Source organism: Pelodiscus sinensis, chromosome 8 (assembly GCF_049634645.1).
Source record: "Pelodiscus sinensis isolate JC-2024 chromosome 8, ASM4963464v1, whole genome shotgun sequence".
NCBI classification, from domain to species: Eukaryota; Metazoa; Chordata; order Testudines; family Trionychidae; genus Pelodiscus; species Pelodiscus sinensis.
Window position 1 is genome coordinate 29,540,152 of NC_134718.1, and position 21,549 is coordinate 29,561,700.

A 21,549-nucleotide genomic window follows, 5' to 3' on the forward strand; every position below is an offset into this window, starting at 1 on the left:
AGGGTCTCAGTGAACTCTTCACCACAGGAGAAAGTGTGTCAGCACCCATAAGAGCAGCTTCCCTTTACTGGGATATTTTACTTTGACTCAGTGGATTAATAAGAATAGTGATATGGTTGGTGATTGTAAGAGTTTGACAGCCTAGAGATGGCCAATAGTTCCTTAGGAAACAAGACCCAACATAATGGGCCTTCTCGCTTTTCCAGGGAGAAAATCGTTAGATTCTCATTGCAAGGTACATGTCTAACAAGGATGAAAGGATATAGAGCACTTTCACTGAGCTGAAGGTCAGAGAACCTTATAAAACAGGTCCAGTAATTCCTCATTTAACACGTGCCCGCTTAACACGTTTTCGCGATAGCGCGATTTTTTTTTTTTTTTTTAGAGAATGTTTTTTGAATTACACGACCGTCCCCAGAATAACATGATTTCCCCAGCCAGCCCTTTGCTGGAGGCTGCGCAGGGCTTCCCCCGCCTCCCTGCAAAGCAACAGAGGGTTTGCCGCTCGCCGTGCCATTCCCAGCTGACTCCCCTCGCCGGACGCCTTGCCCCCTCTCCTCCATCCCCGCTTGCAGGCCGGCAGCTGGGTTTTCCCAGCCAGCCCGTTGCCGGCAGCTGCATGGGGCTTCCCCCACCTCCCTGCAAAACAGCAGAGTCTTTGCTGCTCGCCATGCTGTTCCCCAGCGACCCACCCTCGCCGGATGCAGTGCGGGTCCCAGCAGACCTGTCACAGGGGCATACTCCCAACCCAATCCCCCTCCCTTCTCCTCCCCTTCCCTTCCCCAGAGCCAAACACCTCCCCTCCTTGCTGTAAATCCAGTCCCCTTTCTCCTCCAACCTTATGTCCCTGTCCCAACAGACACCACCACTTGAAATGCAACCCCCACCTTTTTCATTATTTTCAATGGGAAAATTGACCCCGCATAACACGTTTTCATTTAACACGATCATTTTCTGAAACATATCTATAGTGTTAAATGAGGAATTACTGTAATTGTGCTCTCTTAAGCTATATCTATACTGCAAGGCTTTTCCGCAAGAGGAAATGCAAATGGAATGCTCATTTGCATATGTCGCGCTTGTATTTGCATTTCCTCTTAGGATTTCTTTTGTGCACGAGGTTTTTGCACAAAAAAGAGCTGTGTAGACAGCCCTTTTGCGCAAGAGCCATTCTTTCTCATTTTTTCAGGAAGAATGGCTCTTGCGCAAAAACCTCTTGTGCAAAAATGGCTCCTAATGAATTATGCAAATGAAGCATGGCAATATGCTAATCTGCACTTCATTTGCATAGGCTTTTGCGGAAGAGGGAACCTGTGTAGACGTAGCCATAATGTGGACATGCTACCTCAACTTAGAGCCCCAGGAAGTCCTAGGGAGTAATTACTTTTAATGACTCTGTGGAGTATTTATTTTGAAATAGCAGCATTGGAGCTATTTTGAAATAAGTGTTATTCCTCATGGAAAGCAGGAGTTATTATTTCAAAATAACCAGCTCATTATTAAAAAATAATGGGCTTGATGGTGTGGATACACCCTTTGTTATTTCAAAATAAGGGGTGTTATTTTGAAATAACTCCCTAGTGTAGACCAGAGCTTAGGTAGAATGCAAAGCTCTTTAGAACACGGGTTTGTAATTAATTAATTTTAATTAATTTCTGCAGTGCCACACAATGCACACCCCTTCTCAGAGCACTTATGCAGGCACCTTGCATGTTGTATGTCAGTCCTTGAACTTTGTTGAAATTCATGTACTTGTCTTTCTAAGAGATTAAAATCTTTTAGCCATGCATGCAATGAAAAATAAATTATTTCTCTCTAATTATTTTTCTTTTGAGTCTGTTGTTGTAATAGAGCTATAGTTATGGGCTAAGGCCATGCAGAAATACTTTAGAATGTTCTATAGACCACACTTCTGAGTTAACCCACCTGAAAAGAGTTTTAATGTACCTGTAGGCTATTGAGAAATACAGCCAAGTAACTGCTCATGTGTGACAAATTAAAGAGTTGAAATAAATCTAAAACCAAATATTATCCAGTGCTATTGGGGAAGAGGGATGGGAAAATGGGAACTAATAATAGGGGAAATACTCATAGTAACAATTATAGTAATGATCATCACCTATAAAAATTACTAACTTTGGAGAATTAACAATTACAGGAAAGAAAATCTCTTTTCTCTAGTGGTGTTAGCGTACTAGAGACAGTCACTTTGAGACTAAAATGTCTATGCATTACAACAACCAAAACCCTGTCAGCTGTTTAAAAAGAACCTGTTGTATAGTTCATTGTATATGGAAATGCTGGTGATAGGGGTTTGGTTTACAGATGGCGCCCTGTGGCTAGACAAGAAAGAATCTTAATCAGAACTCATAAGGCTGTAAATGAGCCAGTAGGGGCACAAAAATTCGAAAGGATGTGCCTCCTAACGGAGACTTCAGGCACACAAGATCTGACTGAAAGTTAAACAAAATCACTTTACAAAAATGGCCACAGGGTGGCATATGTCGGTCCTTTATTCATTTCCTCATGGAATTTATCCATAGTCTGACTGTACCTCTCACAACTCATTTCAGTCAGACTACTCCTCTTGCTGGGCTCTCAGCTGCTTAGGGGTCACATCAAGGGTGGCCTATCTGACCTTGTAATTTTCCCTGTTCCTGTTTTCACTTCTCTCCATTACCACTGAGCACTTGAGAGCTGGGTGGCTACAGGGGGATGATGCACTAAATGTTTAGAACCTGGTGACTGAGAAAAGGATTTGTTATTATCAATGTAGTAGAAGATGAACAAACAGAAAATATCTAAGGGTCCTACAAAGGGTATGTGAGCATATCTGAGAGGCTCTTACAGTACAGTGAGTGATTCCTTTGGAGGAATGCTGTCACCGGGATGCCCTTCAAGCGTGTCAGCTGTGATCAGAGGAGTTACATGGCTTACAGCAGGAGCAGGAATGTTTTTCAGGACTGGTGGGAATAGAGTTATTTCAGTACATGCCCCTCAGAAAAGCATTATTGCATTATCAAGCAGTGCTGTGCAATGCTATTCAGTCATGAAGTTCTTGAAGTTTTATACATGATTTGACCTGATATTTGGCTTGCTCAGAGGGCCCAGTTTTATATTCCCTGCACCTCATTACACTCAGACTCCTGGCAAAGTCATGGATCAGGCCCTAAGGTGACTTCAGTCATTATCCTTAATTGGGCAATTCCTCAGTGGGTGTGAATGTCTTAGTTCCATGTACTTATATGAGCTCTGACAATTGACACCAGCCACGGAGTTACCCCAATAGCATCTTGTGTGAAAAAGTCTCTTTTGATTCCACATGGCCATTTGTATCTTGCATTCACTTTCAAACATTCATTTACTACATGAAAAGGATGAATAACAACCCAGGTGGTCTATAGAAGGAGCATGTGTGCAGGTGGCAAAGGACTAACAATACCTTGCACTGCCCATCTGCAATGAGTTTTGGCTGTTAGAACAAAGTGGAAAATACATAATCAAAGTGCAGGTTTTAAAGTTCAAAATGACCTTTAACTTGGTAGGGTATCATTTTACAGTGGTCTTTTAATGCTAAGAGTCTCAGGGAAAGGAGCAGACAGTGGCACATACCTACTTTCTAAAACACAAGGTGAAAAGATATCACAGATAAGAGACAATGATGAAAAATCAGTTGAGCAAATCCTGAAGGCAGGGAAAAGAGACATGTACTGCTTTGAAAGTCTTGGCTGCCTCTTAAAATTATGTCCTAGAGGTAAAAGATGAGTTTTAGGAATGTTTGTTGTGTTGTAGCAAATGAACTCTATGGATTCAGTAGCACTTTCACTGATCCCACAAGCAATGAAAGCCCTGAAAGACAGTCCCTGACCATCTCTGCCTTTCATCAACAGGGGGAGAAGGGAAGAGCTGGTGATCCCGGACTTCCTGGAATCCTAGGACAGAAGGTTTGTAATGTTCTCTGACTTTTCATCCCATTTTTCATCCCATTTCCCTTCCAAAAATGAAGAAGTTTACACTCACATGTATACAACTACATAAACTATATGCACTCTTACACCAACACACATATATGCACACACACATACACTTGAATTCCATCGCCACCTGTATTCGACCGTAGAAGTGGGAGTGGGGCAAGCTTTGCAGATAATACAAACAAGATTCCACAACCAGTTCCATTAAGAAGGGGGAATTAATACATTTATGGTACCTCCCTTTTCAGTCCCTACAAATGGACAGTCTCAAGACTAGCTGGATCCCATTTGTCTTAGATTAATAGCCTTATTTTCATTTTGTTATATATCTTTTTTAAAAGATACATCACTGCCTAGAAGGAAAATTTGATTTACTAAAGACCAAACAAAACACTGGGATCCAACTAGAAATAAAATGTTTGGGGTCAAACATATTGCTGGCCTAAGTGGGTGCAGCTCCATTGATAGCACTGGTGACACAGGTGCCCCAGGATAATGGCAAAGGGACTAACAGGTGAATACAAAGTCTTTCATCTTTAGGATACTGGGTCACAAATCCTATTCAGATCAGTGATGACTAAAATGCTCCTTTTCATCCAGTGGCTATTTGATGCTGTAGATAAAACGAGAAAGCTGCCTCTGTGCAGCTTCCAGTGAATGTCTCACTCACACGTGCGTGCGCGCACGTACACACACACACACACACACACACACACACACACACACACACACACACACACACACACATCCAAATGCCAATTGGCACTAACTCTTATCCTTTATGGATGATTCAGCAGACAGCCAATGGACTGAATGGGTCAATCTAGTGCACTATTGGAATGGTCGCTTTAGAAAAGGACTGAGACACAGTGGCAGAGCAATGTGGGGAAGCTAGTACTGGTACTGCCAAGGCTGTATCTGTTTTGTGAGCACAGAAAGGAATTCAGTCTCCAAAGCTGTCCAATGAGTTGATGGAGAGAGGCCCAAAAAGGGAAGGGGCTGAAAGGACTGGTGGACTGGAGCTGGGGAAAGAGTATGGAATGGATGGATGTTGTGTGTGATGGTGGGGAGGTGGGGAGAGGGGGAGTTTAAGTCATGTGACATGCATCACTGGCTGAGGAAGAGAATTTTTGAGAGATCCCCTTGTTTAACTATTACCAACATACTGTTGACTGGGGGTATCTCTGCACTTGGAGCTGGGGGTTCGATTCCCAGCTTGAGGAGGTACTCACACAGCTCTCATTAATCTAGGATGCTAAATATAGAGTGTTGCCATGGCAGCACAAGTGCTGGGATGAGCTAGCCACCCTGAGTGTGTGCCTCTCAGATAATAGGTATGTAGGTTAACCCCTCCCACCATAGGTAGCACTCAGGAGGTGCATCACCCACAGTGCCCCTGCCACAATCTTAATTGCTAAATGGGATCCTCCTCATGCCTCCTCCCTGTTCCTCTAGGAGGCCTTTATTGTACCCCATCACTATGCAGGCACCAGGCACCTATGCCTCCCACTGCTGGTGCTGCCATGGCTACCTTCTACATGGATGGGAGCCTGTGTGAGTATATCTCCTCACATAGGCAGTCAGGCATGAACTGCATGGGCAGAACTGTGTACAGGCCCAGAAGTCTAGTAACAGGAGGGGTCCCAGCTCCAGAGAGAGATGCCTGGAGAGAACCCCACTCTAGCCAGTTTTATCAGTCTCCAGTATTCAACTTTAAAATTCACCAGTAAACAACTAAATACAATGCAGCCAGGTTCTTCAGGATCAGCCAGCAGCCAGACCTTGTCCTGCTTCTCCCATACAACCCCAAAACCACAACCGATTGGTGAAGTTGCCGGATGAGAAATGGACTTAATTGACAGTGGATTATTTCTCCTTGCCACCAGGGAGAGAAGGGAGATGCTGGCAATGCACTAGGGGGAGGTAAAGGAGAACTCGGGCCCCCGGGACTACCTGGGCCTCCAGGACCAAAGGTGCGTCTCTTTCCTGCAGTAGATTCTGTGTTTCCTTTTTGCAGAGCATATACTAGGGTATTTAGGAAGGGATTGAAGTTTACATTCATCTGCACCTGGTTTTAATTATGTACTGAGGGGAAGGGTTCATAAGCTAGCCAGCTCCTGCAGAGTTCTGTAGTTTGTTATTTAAATTCTGAAGGTCAGAAAACTTATGAACTGCATTTCCTGGGGGGGAAATCCTACTTGTGTTCAAAAGATTTATTGTAGGGAAACAGCATACAATCCCTCAGATTCACTGCCAGTGTCTGGTGCCATAGATGCCAGCTGAGACGGCATTAACATTATGTATCAGGACTGGGGACCTCCTCTCTTGTTATGTTCCTACCTAGAAACCAGCATTCCTCAAACCACACCTCATAGCAGAGGATATTTAGCATTTCTAGGACTAGTTCTCTTCACAGCACAGTTAAGAGATGACCCATTGGTCCCAGTTCATACCACCCATTCACTTTGTTGCACCTTACAAACTCAACAAGACCTTAGCCCGTGGGAAATGTAGAAATGGGACTCAGCCCAGTACTCTGAAAATCTTGTAAGATTTGAGCTTGTGGATTGCGCCCTGTCTGAAATGCGGCAGGTCTAACAGCTGACCTCCAGCACATCCATTGTTGGAATTGCTTCTTTCTGCACATTTATATTAATCTGTTGCTTTTCTCTTTTTTCTTAGGGGGAAGCTGGTGACATTGGCCAGAGCGGCAATGCAGGACCGCCCGGGGAAAAGGTACAGAGGAAGAGGGCACAACAGGGGGCTTATGGTTTAGCAGAGGATTTCAGGCCAGGGAGTTCAGTTACAGACAGTAGAGCAACAGGAAAATTGTTTCACAATACAATTTCCCCTCAAACAATACCTGATGGCTCCAGTCAGTCATTAAAAGAAACAAAAATTTTCTCTAGTACATATAACATTTTCTGCAGAGTCTGCACATCCAAAGCAATCAGAGCAGTATTAATCAACAAGCCTTGGTCGGGAGTGCAACAGTATTTGCAGAAAGAAGGCAAACAAGCAGCAGAGGAAAGCCCAAGCATGCAGGGAGACTCTGAGGATTGATCAACCAGCCCACAGCTCGCAATTGCAGTTACGTAGTACAGGAGCTATGGCATCATGCTGGCTGTCCAGAGTTGCAGATTGGTGGGATGGTGGGAAGGGACTAAGGAAACAAGCTGAGAATAAGAAGTGTGGAGCTAGACAAGGAGAAAGCTCTGGGAAAAGAAAGGGTTGCTCTGGGAAAAGAAAGAGTCAGACTGACTCTGCAGTATGTCAGGGAGACTCCCATTTGTACCAAACTCCCAACTCCTGCTTGAATAGTGTTATCACCCTCATAAAACGACATCACCAAGAATCTTGTGCATTAGCCACACGTGCACATCACTTTCCGTGTGAGTCAGCAAGAGAGGCTGATGCACATGTGCACCTGGCACACAAGATTCTGGGTAATATACCTGACCTCTGCTCTGCTTCTGCCAGTGGAAGGCTGAAAAGGATGTGTGTCTGATGGTGATGCAGAGCTGAAGCAGTGCAAAGTGGTGGCTGGACAATATATCAGAGAGGAGTTCATGCCCCATTTCCCCCAGGCCTTCCCTGCAGCAGGGTGTAGGTGAATAAGGGATTTAGAGAGGAGAACTTTCCTACTCATCTTCAGTACTCAGCTTAGCAGGGGTTGTACATCAGGTGGGGGGATCATACCCTATTCTCCCAGGCTTTTGGGTACAAGAGGCGGGCTAAGACACCCTCCTCTTTCAGGACTTGTCATAGCAGAGAAGTGGGGGGTTGCACAGGTCTGTTTTTTCTTTGAGTGCTTTCTCATGTCCATTCTGATTAGGAGTGTGCGCACCACCTGCACGAATTCCAGAGCTTTTTTCCCTTAGCAGTATCCATAGGGCCAGCAGGGAGCCCCTGGAGTGGCGCCGGTATACCCCTGCTGGCCTCTCCACCCCCTCAGTTCCTTTTTTCTGCCAGTGATGGTAGTTGGAGTGTGGGCTTAGGGCTGTTAGCCTACCCATAGCAGTGGTATCTCTCTCTTTCATTGTAATACAGTTAGATTTAGTGTAAATACTGTTAAGTAGCCATTAAGTAGTGTAAATAGTTAGCTCTGAAGAGCTCAGCGGGACTCTTCCGGACAGGGGAGGGGATTCCAGGGCCCCAGGGCTTCAAACCCTGTGGTTCCTGCTCGAAGCCTATGCCCTGTGGAGACCCACACTCCTCCTGCTTACAGTGCCTCGGGGAGGCCCACCGAGCGGAAAGCTGCTCCATCTGCAGGGGGTTTAAGCCCAGAACTAAGAGAGAAAGAGACTCTTGTTTAAAACTTTTGTTAATGGAGGTAGCACTACAGCCTCAGAGTGAGGAACGGCCCCAGTCCATCTGCAGCGCACCGTCAGAGACAGCCGCAACACTGGACAAGCGCCAGACAGCTACCCCTAAGGCGCCCAGGCACAGATCGCAGTCGCCGGCACTGAGGAGCTCCAAAGGCTCAAGGGGCCGTTTGACAGAGAGGCATGGTCACAAAGTGCGCCCTAAGGAGGGGCACTTGACCTCTAAAGTGCCGAGAAGGAGGAGCAGCCGGAGTAAGACCTGGGGCCTGGAGCAGGAATTGAGCATGGGGGATGTGCAGCGCCCATCTACCCCAGAAACCTTCGATGTAGTGAGGGAGCTCATTGAACTGATAACAACAGAACTGGAGGGCCGGGTGCCGCAAGTGCGGGCTGCACCTCCCCATGGCACGGGGACCCCCCTTCCGGCACCTTCAGTGGGGCAGTGGAACCCTCAGGGGCCGGCGCACACTTTGCAGCAGCCATTCCAAGCACTGGTGCAGGCACTGGCGTCACCACCGGCACCGGTAACAGTGCAGACAATGGCACCAACGACGGGGCAGACACCAGCACCGTGGCAGCCAGCACAGGCACCAGCAGCACCAGTATTCTCCTACCCCGGGACTCTCACAGCACCGGGTCTAAGGGCACTGGAACCAACGGTGCAGCCAAAGGCAGCCCAGGCGGCACCAGGGGCGGTACACCAATATACCGCATATGTGTTGGCACCATTCACAAGGCCACAGGAGGGGCCGGCGCCGGTACTGAGTCATCCACTGGCAGTGCTGGCACTGAAATAGACGGTGTCTTACGCAGCACTGACGATAACGCCTATCCCGGCACCGATCGCGGCACCGGGCCAGTTCCAGATGGCCTCCCCCGGCGCAGCACCCTCCAGTACCGCTGATACCCACGGTACAGCAGGGATATCTCCCAGCGTACCAGCTGCCAGTGGACTCTAGATAAGCCCAGCAGATGCTTCCTCCGGCACAGTGCCCAGTGCATAGGGGCAAACCATCGGCCATGGCTGTGCACTGAAAAGAACAAAGCTCAATGGCCCCACCTTGGTTGGTGTCGGACAATTCGTCAGAGTCTGAGGCTGAATCGGTGAGGTCTGTTAGGTCATCCTACAGCTCTCAGAGTCAGCACCGGTCACAGTCAAGCATTAGGTCAGAGTCTACTGAGGCAGCTGATCAGCAGCAGTGGCAGACGCAGTGGCAGTGCCAACCACAGTGGCGGTTCTGGACGCTGCGGGCATACCACCAGGCGCAGAGCCCACCCCCAATGATGTCAGTGCCAGGGTCATCTCGGAGGAGTAGTGTCCCTTCTGCCACACCGCTGAGAGCCCCTCCATCAGAGGCGATGACTTCGGCCAGGCCACCAGTGGTTGGTCAAGTACAAGGTGACCCAGTCACACCGATGGGCTCAGTGCAAGTGGACCCTCTACCCCTCAAGGTTACAGGGGCACCAACAGGAGGAGAAGACCTAGAACCACCCAGAGAGTCTTCCTCCTCATCGCCTGATGAGGCGCTGGTGGATCTAGCACCCCAACTCCCCTCCATGGACACCGGGGCTCACCAGGCCCTGTTAAGGAGACTGGCCTCCAACCTGGTGGTGCAGATGGAGGAGGCACAAAAGGACCTGGACCCCATGGTGGATATTCTATCGGTGTCGGGCCCGAGTCGAGTTGCACTGCCACTGAATAAGACGGTGGATAGGCTGTCCAAGATGCTGTGACAGATGCCGGCGTCAATACCACCGATGCAGAAGAGGGTGGAGAGACGATACTTTGTACCCTAAGCGGGGCATGAACATCTTTTCACCCACCCTGTCCCGGGATCCATAGTGGTGCAGGAGGCAGGGCAAAAAGAGCGACAAGGCCTCCCGGGTCCAACACCAAAGGCCAAGGACCCGAAAAAGCTGGACCTCCTGGGCAGAAAGACCTATGCTATGCCATGGGAGGCCTGCAGCTCCATATTGCGAATCAGCAGGCAATGCTAGGGTGCTACGCCTTTAACACCTGGGCGTCGGTTCAGAAGTTCGGGGAGCGCCAAGAATTTGGGGCACTCACAGAGGAAGGGAAGGCTGTGGCGAGCACAACCCTGCAAGCGGCCCTGGATGCAGCGGACTCTGCGGCTCGGACCTTGGCCACAGCGATGGTTATGAGGCGTAGTGCGTGGTTACAGGTGTCCGGCATTCCAACGGAGGTGCAAGCCACCATACAAGACCTCCCATTTGAAGGGCCGGGCCTGTTCTCTGAGCAGACCGACTCGAGACTCTATGGCTTGAAGGACTCAAAGGCAACTTTGAGATCCCTAGGAATTCATACCCCGGAACCCCTGAGACGGCCCTTCAACCATAGGCCATACCAGTGGCCTTTCCAACGGGGGTTTGGGCCAGACAGAGGGTGATGCAGGGGTTGTAATAGTGTGTCAAAGTTAGACAGGACTCTCAGATTTGTCAGACCTCTCTGTTTATTCAGCAAAGCTGCTCAACTAAATTAACCCAGAAAATGTGAGTACCATACAAGGTTCAAACCCCTTGATTTATACAGTCAAAAGAAAGTCAAGTTAACAGGATTAAAAGGAGGGGCAAAACTTCACATGATTAGTGTGAGACTTAGTCAAGTATCTTCATTTCAACATCAAGCACACAGCAATCTCCGGTCCATATCTCCCTGGTTATTTTAATTGCTTTCTGCTTAACACTTAATGTTCCTTTTCTTGTTAACTCAGGCCCACCTGGCTAGCACATTGATCTGCATACCTACAAACAACATTAACATACTTTTCTTCTTCCTGTTCAGAGACAAACAATATTCCTTCAACTTATTCAATTATTACAGCACAATTCATCTTTCTCTTACATTATAATTCTTTCTACTTTCACAAGTGGCAGCCCTGATCAGTTCAGGGGCAGGTGCAGAGGCCCCAGGGTGGATTCAGAGAGAGGGTCAACCCCATTGCTTACTCAACAACCAAGTTGTCCTTTTGAGGGTACGCTCAAGAGTGGAGTACCAGTAGACCCTCCCATCCCCCCTTTTGGTTGCTGCCTGTCCCTGTACTATCAGGCTTGGTCTCAAATTCCATCGGACCGCTGGGTGCTCGACCTGGTGGCGCAGGGATACGCCCTACCCTTCCTCTCTTCACCCCCCTCCCACCCCACCTCCCTGTCTCACAAGACACTTCTAAGGCAGGAGGCCTCCAGCCTCCTGTCGCTGGGAGCCATAGAACAGGTTCCTCCAGGGTTCAGGGGAAGGGGATTCTACTCCTGTTATTTTCTCATCCCCAAGGCGAAGGGAGACCTGCGTATACGTATACGGTATTCTTTAAAGATAAGGTGAGGATGCGTCCTCACCCAGGGTTCCTACCCAAGGTGGTGTCACACTTTCACCTTTCCCAGGACATTTATGTAGCAGTACTTTACCCCAAACCGCACTCCACACCCAGGGAACAGGCCCTGCACTGTTTGGATGTTGGGAGGGCACTGGCCTTTTACATAGAGAGGACTCGGGAGTTCCGTAAGCCACCTCAGGCAAATTTTTCATTCTTTCTGCCACAGAAATAAACAACTATCTCAGCTCAGCGTTTGTCCTCGTGGATTACTTCTTGCATCCGGGAGTGCTACGATGGTGTGGGCAAGCATCCACCACTGCTGACGGTCCATTCTATGAGGGCCCAGGTGACCTCAGCGGCATTTCTAGCGCGTGTGCCGATCCTGGAGATTTGTAAGGCAGCCATATGGTCATCAGTACACACATTCGCGGAACATTACTCTGTCACGCAGTTGGCCAGGGAGGATGCCGCGGTTGGGGCGGCAGTTCTGAGGTCTGCTAAAGTATAATCAGGAGTCACCTTCCAACCCCGCTCCAACAGAACGGCTAGGGAGTCACCTAATCAGAATGGACATGAGCAAGCACTCGAAGAAGAAGAGGTTACTTACCTCGTAACTGTTGTTCTTCGAGATTTGTTGCTCATGTCCATTCTACATCCTACCCACCTCCCCTTGTCGGAAGTAGGCTCCCTGCTGACCCTATGGATACTGCTAAGGGAAAAAAAGCTCCGGAATCTGTGCACGTAGCATGCACACACCTAATAAGAATGGACATGAGCAACACATCTCAAAGAACAACAGTTACGAAGTAAGTAACCTCTTCTTTTTCTGCAAAAACCCTGCCAAGAGTCAGTGTTTTATCTCTGCTTTCCTAGATGTAAGTGTGGGCCTGTCTCCCCAAAGGCTGCCTATGGGTGAGCTCATTATTGTCTGGCCAGAGCAGTTCTGTAATTCTTTTTGCCCCACTGTGTGTATTCTAGCATACAAGGTTCTGGGTGGGCAGGAGTACAAGAGTACAGGGGATGGCAGTGGGGGTGTTGGTGGCGCTGAAGCAGGGGCAATGAGGCAAGCGGGATATGGTGAGAGGGAGGGAGAATGCAGTGTAGGTATTTCCTGGGACAGGGGTGGGATGCTCCCTGAAATTAGTTTGAAAATGTCGATCAGTGTCCTAGTGAGACAGGGAGGGCTGAAAATCAGGAATTCTGTGATCTGGGAGGAACAGGGAGGGGCTCTAGTGGGTCAGAGTAGAGGGGACCTTGATGGGGCTAGTGGAGGTAGAGGGATGCTCCTTGAAATCAATTTGAACATGTTGATCAGTGCTACTGCGGTACAGTGGAAGTGCTTCTTTCAAAAATGTTGTATCAAGAACTGGGTCTAAAGGGTTAGGAAAATAGGAGAAGAGGACAATGTTTTAAGGCCTGCAGGTTCTCCCTTGGCTGAACAATATTTTTAAACAAACAGCTTATGAATAAAGAATATACTAGATAGTGTTGTGGAATGGTGATAGTGGGGCATAAACTAGGTTCAAAACTATGTTTTTTCTAGATTCTTCTAGTATGCTGAAATAGCAACTACTTCTTTAAAAAGTATCAGCGGGGTAGCCGTGTTAGTCTGTAACTTTAAAAACAACAAGTAGTCCTGGACTTCTCATTGCTTCTTAAAAGTCGTTCCAGGTTCTACACTGCAAGTAGAAACTGCCGCTGTAATTACAACAATAAGTGATTTTAGCTGAACACCCTGAAATAAGAAAAAGAAATGTGGGTTACATGTATACAAATTCAGTTTCTAGAGAGAGCATGGTCTCCTCCATTGGAAAGCAATAGTTTCCATATTTGGTTCTTTGTTTGCTTTACTTTGTAATATAAAGATGCAGCACTTGGGACTGCATTTAATGGTCAATGCTAAAATGTGAGCTTTCCTGTCTCATTTGAAGTCCAAACAAGATGTCAGCTTATCAGGCACTTATATGCAGTGTCTGCATCAGTGTTTCTTAAACTGTGTTCCATAGCACACTGGTGTGCCGCTAGGCAGTCGGAGGTGTGCCACGGAGAACAACAGAATTCAAAATGGCTGCCCTTAAAGGGGCAGGCAACTTTTTTTTTTTTGCTCAATAACTTCCCCCAACCCTTTTTTTCTCAATAACTTCCCTCCCAACCCTTCCCCCCACACAAACACCTTTTTTTTCTGCTTAACAAAAAATCCTTGGTGTTCCTCATAAAAAAAAATTATTCTATGGTGTTCCTCAAAGAGGAGACATAGGGAACAGAGATTTGGCTCTGTCATTTTTGAGTGCACTGGCTAGCACAGTGGGCCAGCATGAGGTGTGGGAGTAGTAATTTGCTACTGGTATAGGTCTGTAGCAAATTATAATTCCCCACTGGGTCCAGGAGGATACATCTACACAGCAGCGTTATTTCGAAATAACATAGCCAGCGTCTACACTACAAGCAGTTATTTCGACCTAATGTCAAAATAATGTTGAGCTGGAGGACTTCTTACTCCGATCCTGTAACCCTTGTTTTATGAAGAATAAAGGAAGTTGGAGGAAGAGTGCTGTTTCTTGGATTTCCTGCTGGGTAGACAATGCCACAAGACGAATTAAGCTCTTTAGACTTGAGCTATGCAATTGGCGTAGCTGAAGTTGTGGAGCGTATTCTGACTTTAGCCCTGCTGTGTAGATGTACCCAGAGAGAACAGGGAAGAATAAATCCTTCTGCAGGGTGATTCTGGGGTGACACAGCTACCCACTGGCCCTTACACAGAGTTGATGTTTTGCACAATCTAACCCTAAATCAGTTCATAGTCGCAGCAAAATACTCCAAGCCTTGATAATGCAATGTCTGTATCATTACAGGGAGAACCTGGAGCACCCGGAGAACAAGGGCCTGTTGGTCCCAGAGTAGGTGCTACCCTAATAAAGGGGCTTTATTCATGAAAATTTAAGAAAATTTTAAGAGAAGATGATAACTTGCCCTATTTCAGTGGTTCTTAAAGTGTGGTCCGCAGACCACTAGAGGTCCGTGACAGTCTTGAGGGTGGGCCACAGGCTCGGGGCTCCCAACCCCCCAAAGTTGGAAGCCTGCACTGGCTCTCCAACCCTCCCCCGAGAGGTTGGAGTGCCAGCGCTGGCTTCCCACCGAGGGAGAAGGGGGGCAAAGTGAGCCTCACAGCCTAGATATCGGTTGCAGGGGAAGAAAGAGGCTCCACACACTCTAACCCCTTCCCCCGCCTGGGGGAACAGCAGCGCAGAAAACTGCTCACCTGGAGGCTTTCCCTGCTGCTCCCATTGGCCAGAATCAATGCCAGTGGGAGCAGTGAGGGGCACGGAGCCAGGTAAGCACCTCCCATCCCCCTCATGCTCAGACCCTGCACTCCCATTCCCCTCATGCACCCCTATTCCCCCACCCAGATCCCCTCTCTCAGCTAGACCCCCATCTCCAGCCTGTTTCTGCATCCAACCTCTCAGCCAGACCCTCACCTCCAGCCCGCACCTGCACCCTACCTCCCACACAGACACCCCCCCCTCACCCTAGCCTGCTCCTGCACCCAACTTCCTGGCCAGATCCCCCTACCTTCAGCCTGCTCCTGTGCCCAAACTCCAGCCAGACCTTTCCACCTCTATTTGTACCCAGTCTGTCACCATAGGTATGTCTACACTACCCCGCTAGTTCGAACTAGCGGGGTAATGTAGGCATACCGCAATTGCAAATGAAGCCTGGGATTTGAATTTCCCGGGCTTCATTTGCATAAGCGGGGCACCGCCATTTTTAAATCCCCGCTCGTTCGAATCCCGTGCCGCGCGGCTACACGTGGCACGAACTAGGTAGTTCAAACTAGGCTTCCTAGTTTGAACTACCGTTACTCCTCATTCCACGAGGAGTAACGGTAGTTCGAACTAGGAAGCCTAGTTCGAACTACCTAGTTCGTGCCACGTGTAGCCGCACGGCACGGGGTTCGAACAAGCGGGGATTTAAAAATGGTGGCGCCCCGCTTATGCAAATGAAGCCCGGGAAATTCAAATCCCGGGCTTCATTTGCAATTGCGGTATGCCTACATTACCCCGCTAGTTTGAACTAGCGGGGTAGTGTAGACATACCCCATGAATGGTTGGTTGGTGGTCCCCTGAAAGGTCTGTTTGAGAACAACTGCCCTATTTAAATGGCTTCCAGACTATTTTCCAAGTGTTTCACCAAACCCCTTCACCACAATTCATGGGTTTATAGCTTGTTTGTATTGCCATAGTTGGGTAAGGTTACTGTAGCTTACTGGTGAATCCGACCCATACAATCTAAGAGCAACAAGTTTAGCAACACTCATAATACTACATGTTGGAGTCTTCCTGCCATAAGCACTTCCCTGCAGTTGCATTTATCAATTGTTCCTTGAAAGCTGTAACTTAGAAGAATTAACACAACTCCATTCTGTGTGGGAGTACCAAGTTCTGACTGGAGATCTGGGTCCTTTTACAGGGTCCCAAAGGTGAGCCAGGAAAGAATGAACTGGTGGATTATGACGGTAACCTCAATGAAGCTCTGCGGGTGAGAACTTAGCAGTCTTATCTAGTATAGTAATAAAGCGGGGGGGGGGGGGGGGGGAGCACAAATACTGTATTCAGCAATGATTTAATTCCCAAATGGGAACTTTATTTATTTATATTAATTTTTAGGACATATAAACCTTAGTGCTCATGATGCATTCTTATTCTTCACTCTGCATTTTGGGGGGTTTTGAACAAATAACTGGGTCTTCATAACAGCTAAAGTGGGAAGTGATATAGACTGGTCATCTGTTAATTCCATAACACTAGAATTTCTGGCCTTAGAGATTATGTGCTGACACTTAAAAGCAGCATTGACAGTTAAGAAGGACCAAGATAAGGAAAGTCCAGGTTAAGAAATGGCTAAATTGTGCTGTTTCCAAGGCCCATGAAAGTCTTCTCTCTTAAGCATGTCCTTTCCTAATACCAGGGATGTATGATAGCCCAGCACTGTTTCTGCTGGGAGATAGCCATCAATATTAATCCCACTTAAGAGGGCAATTTAAAATGAGATGAAGAATTAGGTCCATCATCAGACTGTGATCTTTAATGTAATACATAGCAAACAGATGATGATGTGCACATCATTACAACTGTATATCAGCAAATGCTTTCAAAAGTGGCTTTTTTATTTTGAGTGCTCCCATTTTTGAATGCCCATCTTTATGACAACATGCATGTCTTAAGCTGCATACCCCCAAATTGAGGCACTTTTGAAAATGTTGGCCATAGATTTTTTTATCAATAAATCATTTCTATACATTGCAAAATGTGTGATACTTAGTCACTTAATTAAATTTCACCTGCACTGGGGAACTCAGATAGGAAATTTTTCTTATTATCTATGTTTTCTACTTGGGTACCAGATAGAAGTAGAATATATTTATTATCAAGAGCAAATAATTATTTAAATTCACTTCATTATTGAAAGCAGATAATCAGAAATGCCATTTTCATAGGGTTTTTTTATTTTCATTCATCAAGTAAAGAAATAATACGTGGTCATACTTGACTTTGAATTGCTACTGTTGGTTATTCAGTAGCCCTCTATTAGCTATTCATTTTCCAAATTAATATATTTCAGGATTGCCAGTGCAAAAATGTAAAGAAAATATAATTCTGACTTCCCTCCAATTTAAAAAAAATACTATTTTGAACATTTTTCTTATTTAGGGGCCTCCTGGACTCCCAGGAGTAGCTGGGCCTCCAGGGCCACCGGGACAGAAGGTAACACTCTCCTTTTGTCATTCTTGAAAAAAATAACTAGACATGCATGAGAATCAAAGGCTGGAACTCTGATGCTATTATGATCCTTGTCCACCTACCCCACCCATTGTGCAGTCCTTCTTCTCCTTGCAGTCTGTACATGATTGGGTATCATTTCTTCGCCTTCTCCCTATCTCACTTCCTGGAATCCTTTCCTCCCACAATGACCAGGCATGGTCCTGGCTCAGGGAAGAAAAATGCTTTCTTACTCCCACTCTCCTTCAGACACCTACATATTGGACTTAATCTCAATGCATGGTCATAGAGTAGTTCAGACCATGAACTGTCAATCAGCATGAACAACTAAGGTTATTCAACCTTAAAAGTCTGACAGTTTTGAGCCCTGTCTCTTAAGCATTTACACCCTTTCAGCCCCCCAGAGTCACTGCTGTTGACTGTTTCCATAGCACAAGCCCCAGCTTCCAGTTTCCCAGCCCCATGAAAAAGAAGCAGAATAATATTATTTTAAAATATGACCTGTGATGATTATGCTCTTTAGGGTGAAATTGGTTTGCCGGGTCCTCCTGGACTTGATGGAGAGAAGGTAAGATGAGAGATGCTCTGTGTATGTGTATGGGAGAGTTATGACTCTTCTGTGTTGCTGGATTTGAAAATATAATGGCCAATAATAACTGAAGCTAGTCAAAAATGGGAATTTTTTATGACCATTTTTCTAACCATTTTTCTTTTCCACTGAAATTCAAAATTTTACCACAAGTTTTCATCAACCTGTTAAAAATCTGCAATACAGGCAGTCCCCGAGTTACGCGGATCAGACTTATGTCGGATCCGTACTTACGAACGGGCCTTTTCTCGCCCAGGAGGATGCGGGCGGCGGGACCACCCAGACGCACCGCGTTTCCGCTGCCCACATCCTCCAGAGCGAGAAAAGCTGCTCCGCGTCTCCCTGGTCTGCTGGGGGGGGGAGGGAGTCCCCAGCAGACCAGGGAGACGCGTAGCAAAGCCGCGGAGGACGTGGGCAGCGGGACCGCCCAGATGCGCCGCGGTCCCGCCGCCCGGGTCCTCCGCGGCTTTGCTCCGCATCTTGCTGGTCTGCTGCCCCCCCCCCTCCCCCAGCAGACCAGCGAGACGTGGAGCAAAGTCGCGGGACCGCGGTGCGTCTGGGCAGTCCCGCTGCCCGTGTCCTCCGCAGCTTTGCTCCGCGTCTCCCTAGTCTGCTGGGGACTCCCCCCCCCAGCAGACCAGGGAGACGCGGAGCAGCTTTTCTCACTCCGGAGGACGTGGGCGGCGGGACCGCAGCGCGTCTGGGCGGTCCCACTGCCCGGGTCCTCCGCGGCTTTGCTCTGTTTCTCCCTGGTCTGCTGCCCCCTCCCCCCCCCCAGCAGACAATGGAGACGCGGAGCAAAGCCGTGGAGGACCCGGGCGGCGGCACCGCGGTGCGTCTCAGTCCCACCACCCACGTCTCCATTGTCTGCTGGGGAGGGGGCGCAGCTAGTGTGCCCCCCCCCCAGCAGACCAGGCTTTTCTCGGGGACGCCTGTGGTAGAGCAGCTGGGGCGCTGCCGGTTGGTCCTGTAGCACCGCTCCTTGGCGCTACTGGACCAACCCGGCAGCACCCCAGCTGCTCTACCCTAGGTGTCCCCAAGTCAGCTGCTGCTGAAACTGATCAGGGGCTGATTCCAGTAAGCCCGGGGCAGAGCAACTCTGCCTCGGGCTTCCTGTAGTCAGCCGCTGGTCAGTTTCAGCAGCGGCTGACTTGGGGACGCCTGTGGTAGAGCAGGTGGGGCGCTGCCAGTTAGTCCCACAGCGCCGCTCCTCGGCGCTACTGGACCAACCCGGCAGCGCCCCAGCTGCTCTATCCCAGGCGTCCAGATTCAGCTGCTGTTGAAACTGATCAGAGGCAGAGCAACTCTGCCTCGGGCTTCCTGTAGTCAGCCGCTGGTCAGTTTCAGCAGCGGCTGAATCTTGACGCCAGTTCCGACTTAAGTACAAATTCAACTTAAGTACAAACCTACAGTCCCTATCTTGTATGTAACCCGGGGACTGCCTGTATTCCTGAGCAGCACTGTGGTTGCTCAAGGACAGGATTCATCTGCATAAGCATTTTTGAAAAAAGATCATCCATGGTTTTGGGAGGATAAAGAGATGGCAAATTGAATTTGGAAAATTTCGACCTGTTCTAAATAAGCATACATGAACCAGTCAGCCACATCCTTTTTCACATTTTATTTTGTATTCATGAAAGATGTGCACTCTAATACATCTCTCAATTATGTCACATTTACAGCAATGTAAGAACAATGGTGTTACACTAGTTTACATGAAAGCAGAATTGGACACATTAAGGTTTGATCCAGCTAGCTTCTGCTTATTCCGACCCTGAACCAGCAAAACACTTAACAATTTGCTTAACCCATAGGGTCTGATTCAGAAAAGTGCTTATGCACATGCTTAACTTTAAGCTTATGAATAGCACCACTGAAACCAATGAGACTGCTTATGTACTTAAAGTTGAATACATGCTTAAGAACTTTGCTGAACTTGGGCATTAGGACCCAGTCCAGTGTCCACTAATGTTAATTGGAATCTTTCTATTGACCTTAAAGGGCATTGGATCAGACCCCTTAGGGTACATCTACACAGCAGCGTTATTTCAGACAGTGTTATTTCAGAATAACATCAACATAGTCCATGTCTACACTACAAGCAATTATTTCAACATAATGTCAAAATAATAGCGAGCTGGAGGACTTCTTATTCCGACTCCTGTAACCCACTGGCTGTGTCTAGACTGGCCAGTTTTTCCGGAAAATCAGCTGCTTTTCCGGAAAAACTTGCCAGCTGTCTACACTGGCTGCTTGAATTTCCGCAAAAGCACTGACTTCCTACTGTAAGAAATACTACGGAAATACTATTCTGCTCCTGTTCAGGCAAAAGTCCCTTTTGCGCAAAGCTTTTGCGCAAAAGGGCCAGTGTAGACAGCTCGGATTTGTTTTCCGCAAAAAAGCGTCTAGATAGGCACAGACGCTTTTCCGCAAAAAGTGCTTTTGCGGAAAAGCGTCCGTGCCAATCTAGACGCTCTAGTCCGAAAATGCTTTTAATGGAAAACTTTTCCGTTAAAAGCATTTCCGGAAAATCATGCCAATCTAGACGCAGCCTCACTGTATGAGGAATAAGAGAAGTCGGAGGAAGAGTGCTCTTTCTCGGACTTCCTGCTGTGTAGACAGCACCAAAAGCCAAAATAAGCTATTTTGACTTAAGCTATACAATTGATGTTGCTCAAGTTGTGTAGCTTATTTTGGCATTAGCCCAGCTGTGTAGACACACCCTTACTGCTTTGCTGCACTGCGGATGCAGTAACTATATAGTCTCCCTTCTTTTCAGTTTCACGCACATAACTGTGGATCTATTTGCTCTGGCTCTGCCATAAACTTGACACCCAAATCTTCCTCCATTCATCCATGGAGAAAAATTGCACAGAGCAGAGCTTTGTGATGTAGAGTCTCCATGAACAAATTCTATGAACTGCATGAAAAAATGCCAGATAGGAAAACTACAGCAGGTCCAGTGCTTTTCTAATGAGCCTTAGGGAAAGGTGGTGCATTCGCACATGTATTTCTTTTTTACAGGTGACATTTCACATATATTTTTCCAATGGTTGGTTAGGTGTTTATACTAAAAACCAACAACAAAAATCATTTTTCACTTTGCAAAAATGAAAATTAAAAAAGAAAAATGTCAGGAATATGACAGCAAAATTCATCAGATGGTTGTAGGATGGCCATGCAATACCCAACATTAAAACAAAACCAGCAGATTTGAAGATATTGATAGGGGAGCTGACATGATTGCTGGGCTCCTGGGCAATGTGTGTGTGGGGGGGGTCTGGCTCCTGGAACAGGTTGGGCCTCAGCCGAAAAGGGGGAGCTGGAGCAACTAGCCCTCAGCACTGCCGGATCGACACATTGCCTCCTTGCTCCTGCCAGCCTTATGGTGATGATTCTAAAGGTCGTGAGGCTCTGGCCACCACCGCTAACTGGGAGCCTTGGACCTTTTAGAATCGCTGGGCCACAGGGCAATTGCCTCCCCCACATCAGCAGACCTGATATAATTTTGGGCCTTCATTCACTAATTCATAAATTTTTCATCTTTCACCC

General features: G+C 47.5%; 1 protein-coding gene across 1 annotated transcript in view; it reads left to right on the forward strand.

Moving 5' to 3' along the window:
- COL13A1 (collagen type XIII alpha 1 chain) overlaps positions 1-21,549 on the forward strand; it is a 122,259-nt gene that overhangs the window by 70,318 nt on the left and 30,392 nt on the right. Inside the window, exons 21-27 of the mRNA XM_075934944.1 lie at positions 3,891-3,944; positions 5,861-5,947; positions 6,657-6,710; positions 14,484-14,528; positions 16,099-16,167; positions 17,340-17,393; positions 17,932-17,976. Coding sequence (XP_075791059.1) covers positions 3,891-3,944; positions 5,861-5,947; positions 6,657-6,710; positions 14,484-14,528; positions 16,099-16,167; positions 17,340-17,393; positions 17,932-17,976 — 408 coding nt within the window. The remainder of the gene's footprint in view (positions 1-3,890; positions 3,945-5,860; positions 5,948-6,656; positions 6,711-14,483; positions 14,529-16,098; positions 16,168-17,339; positions 17,394-17,931; positions 17,977-21,549) is intronic.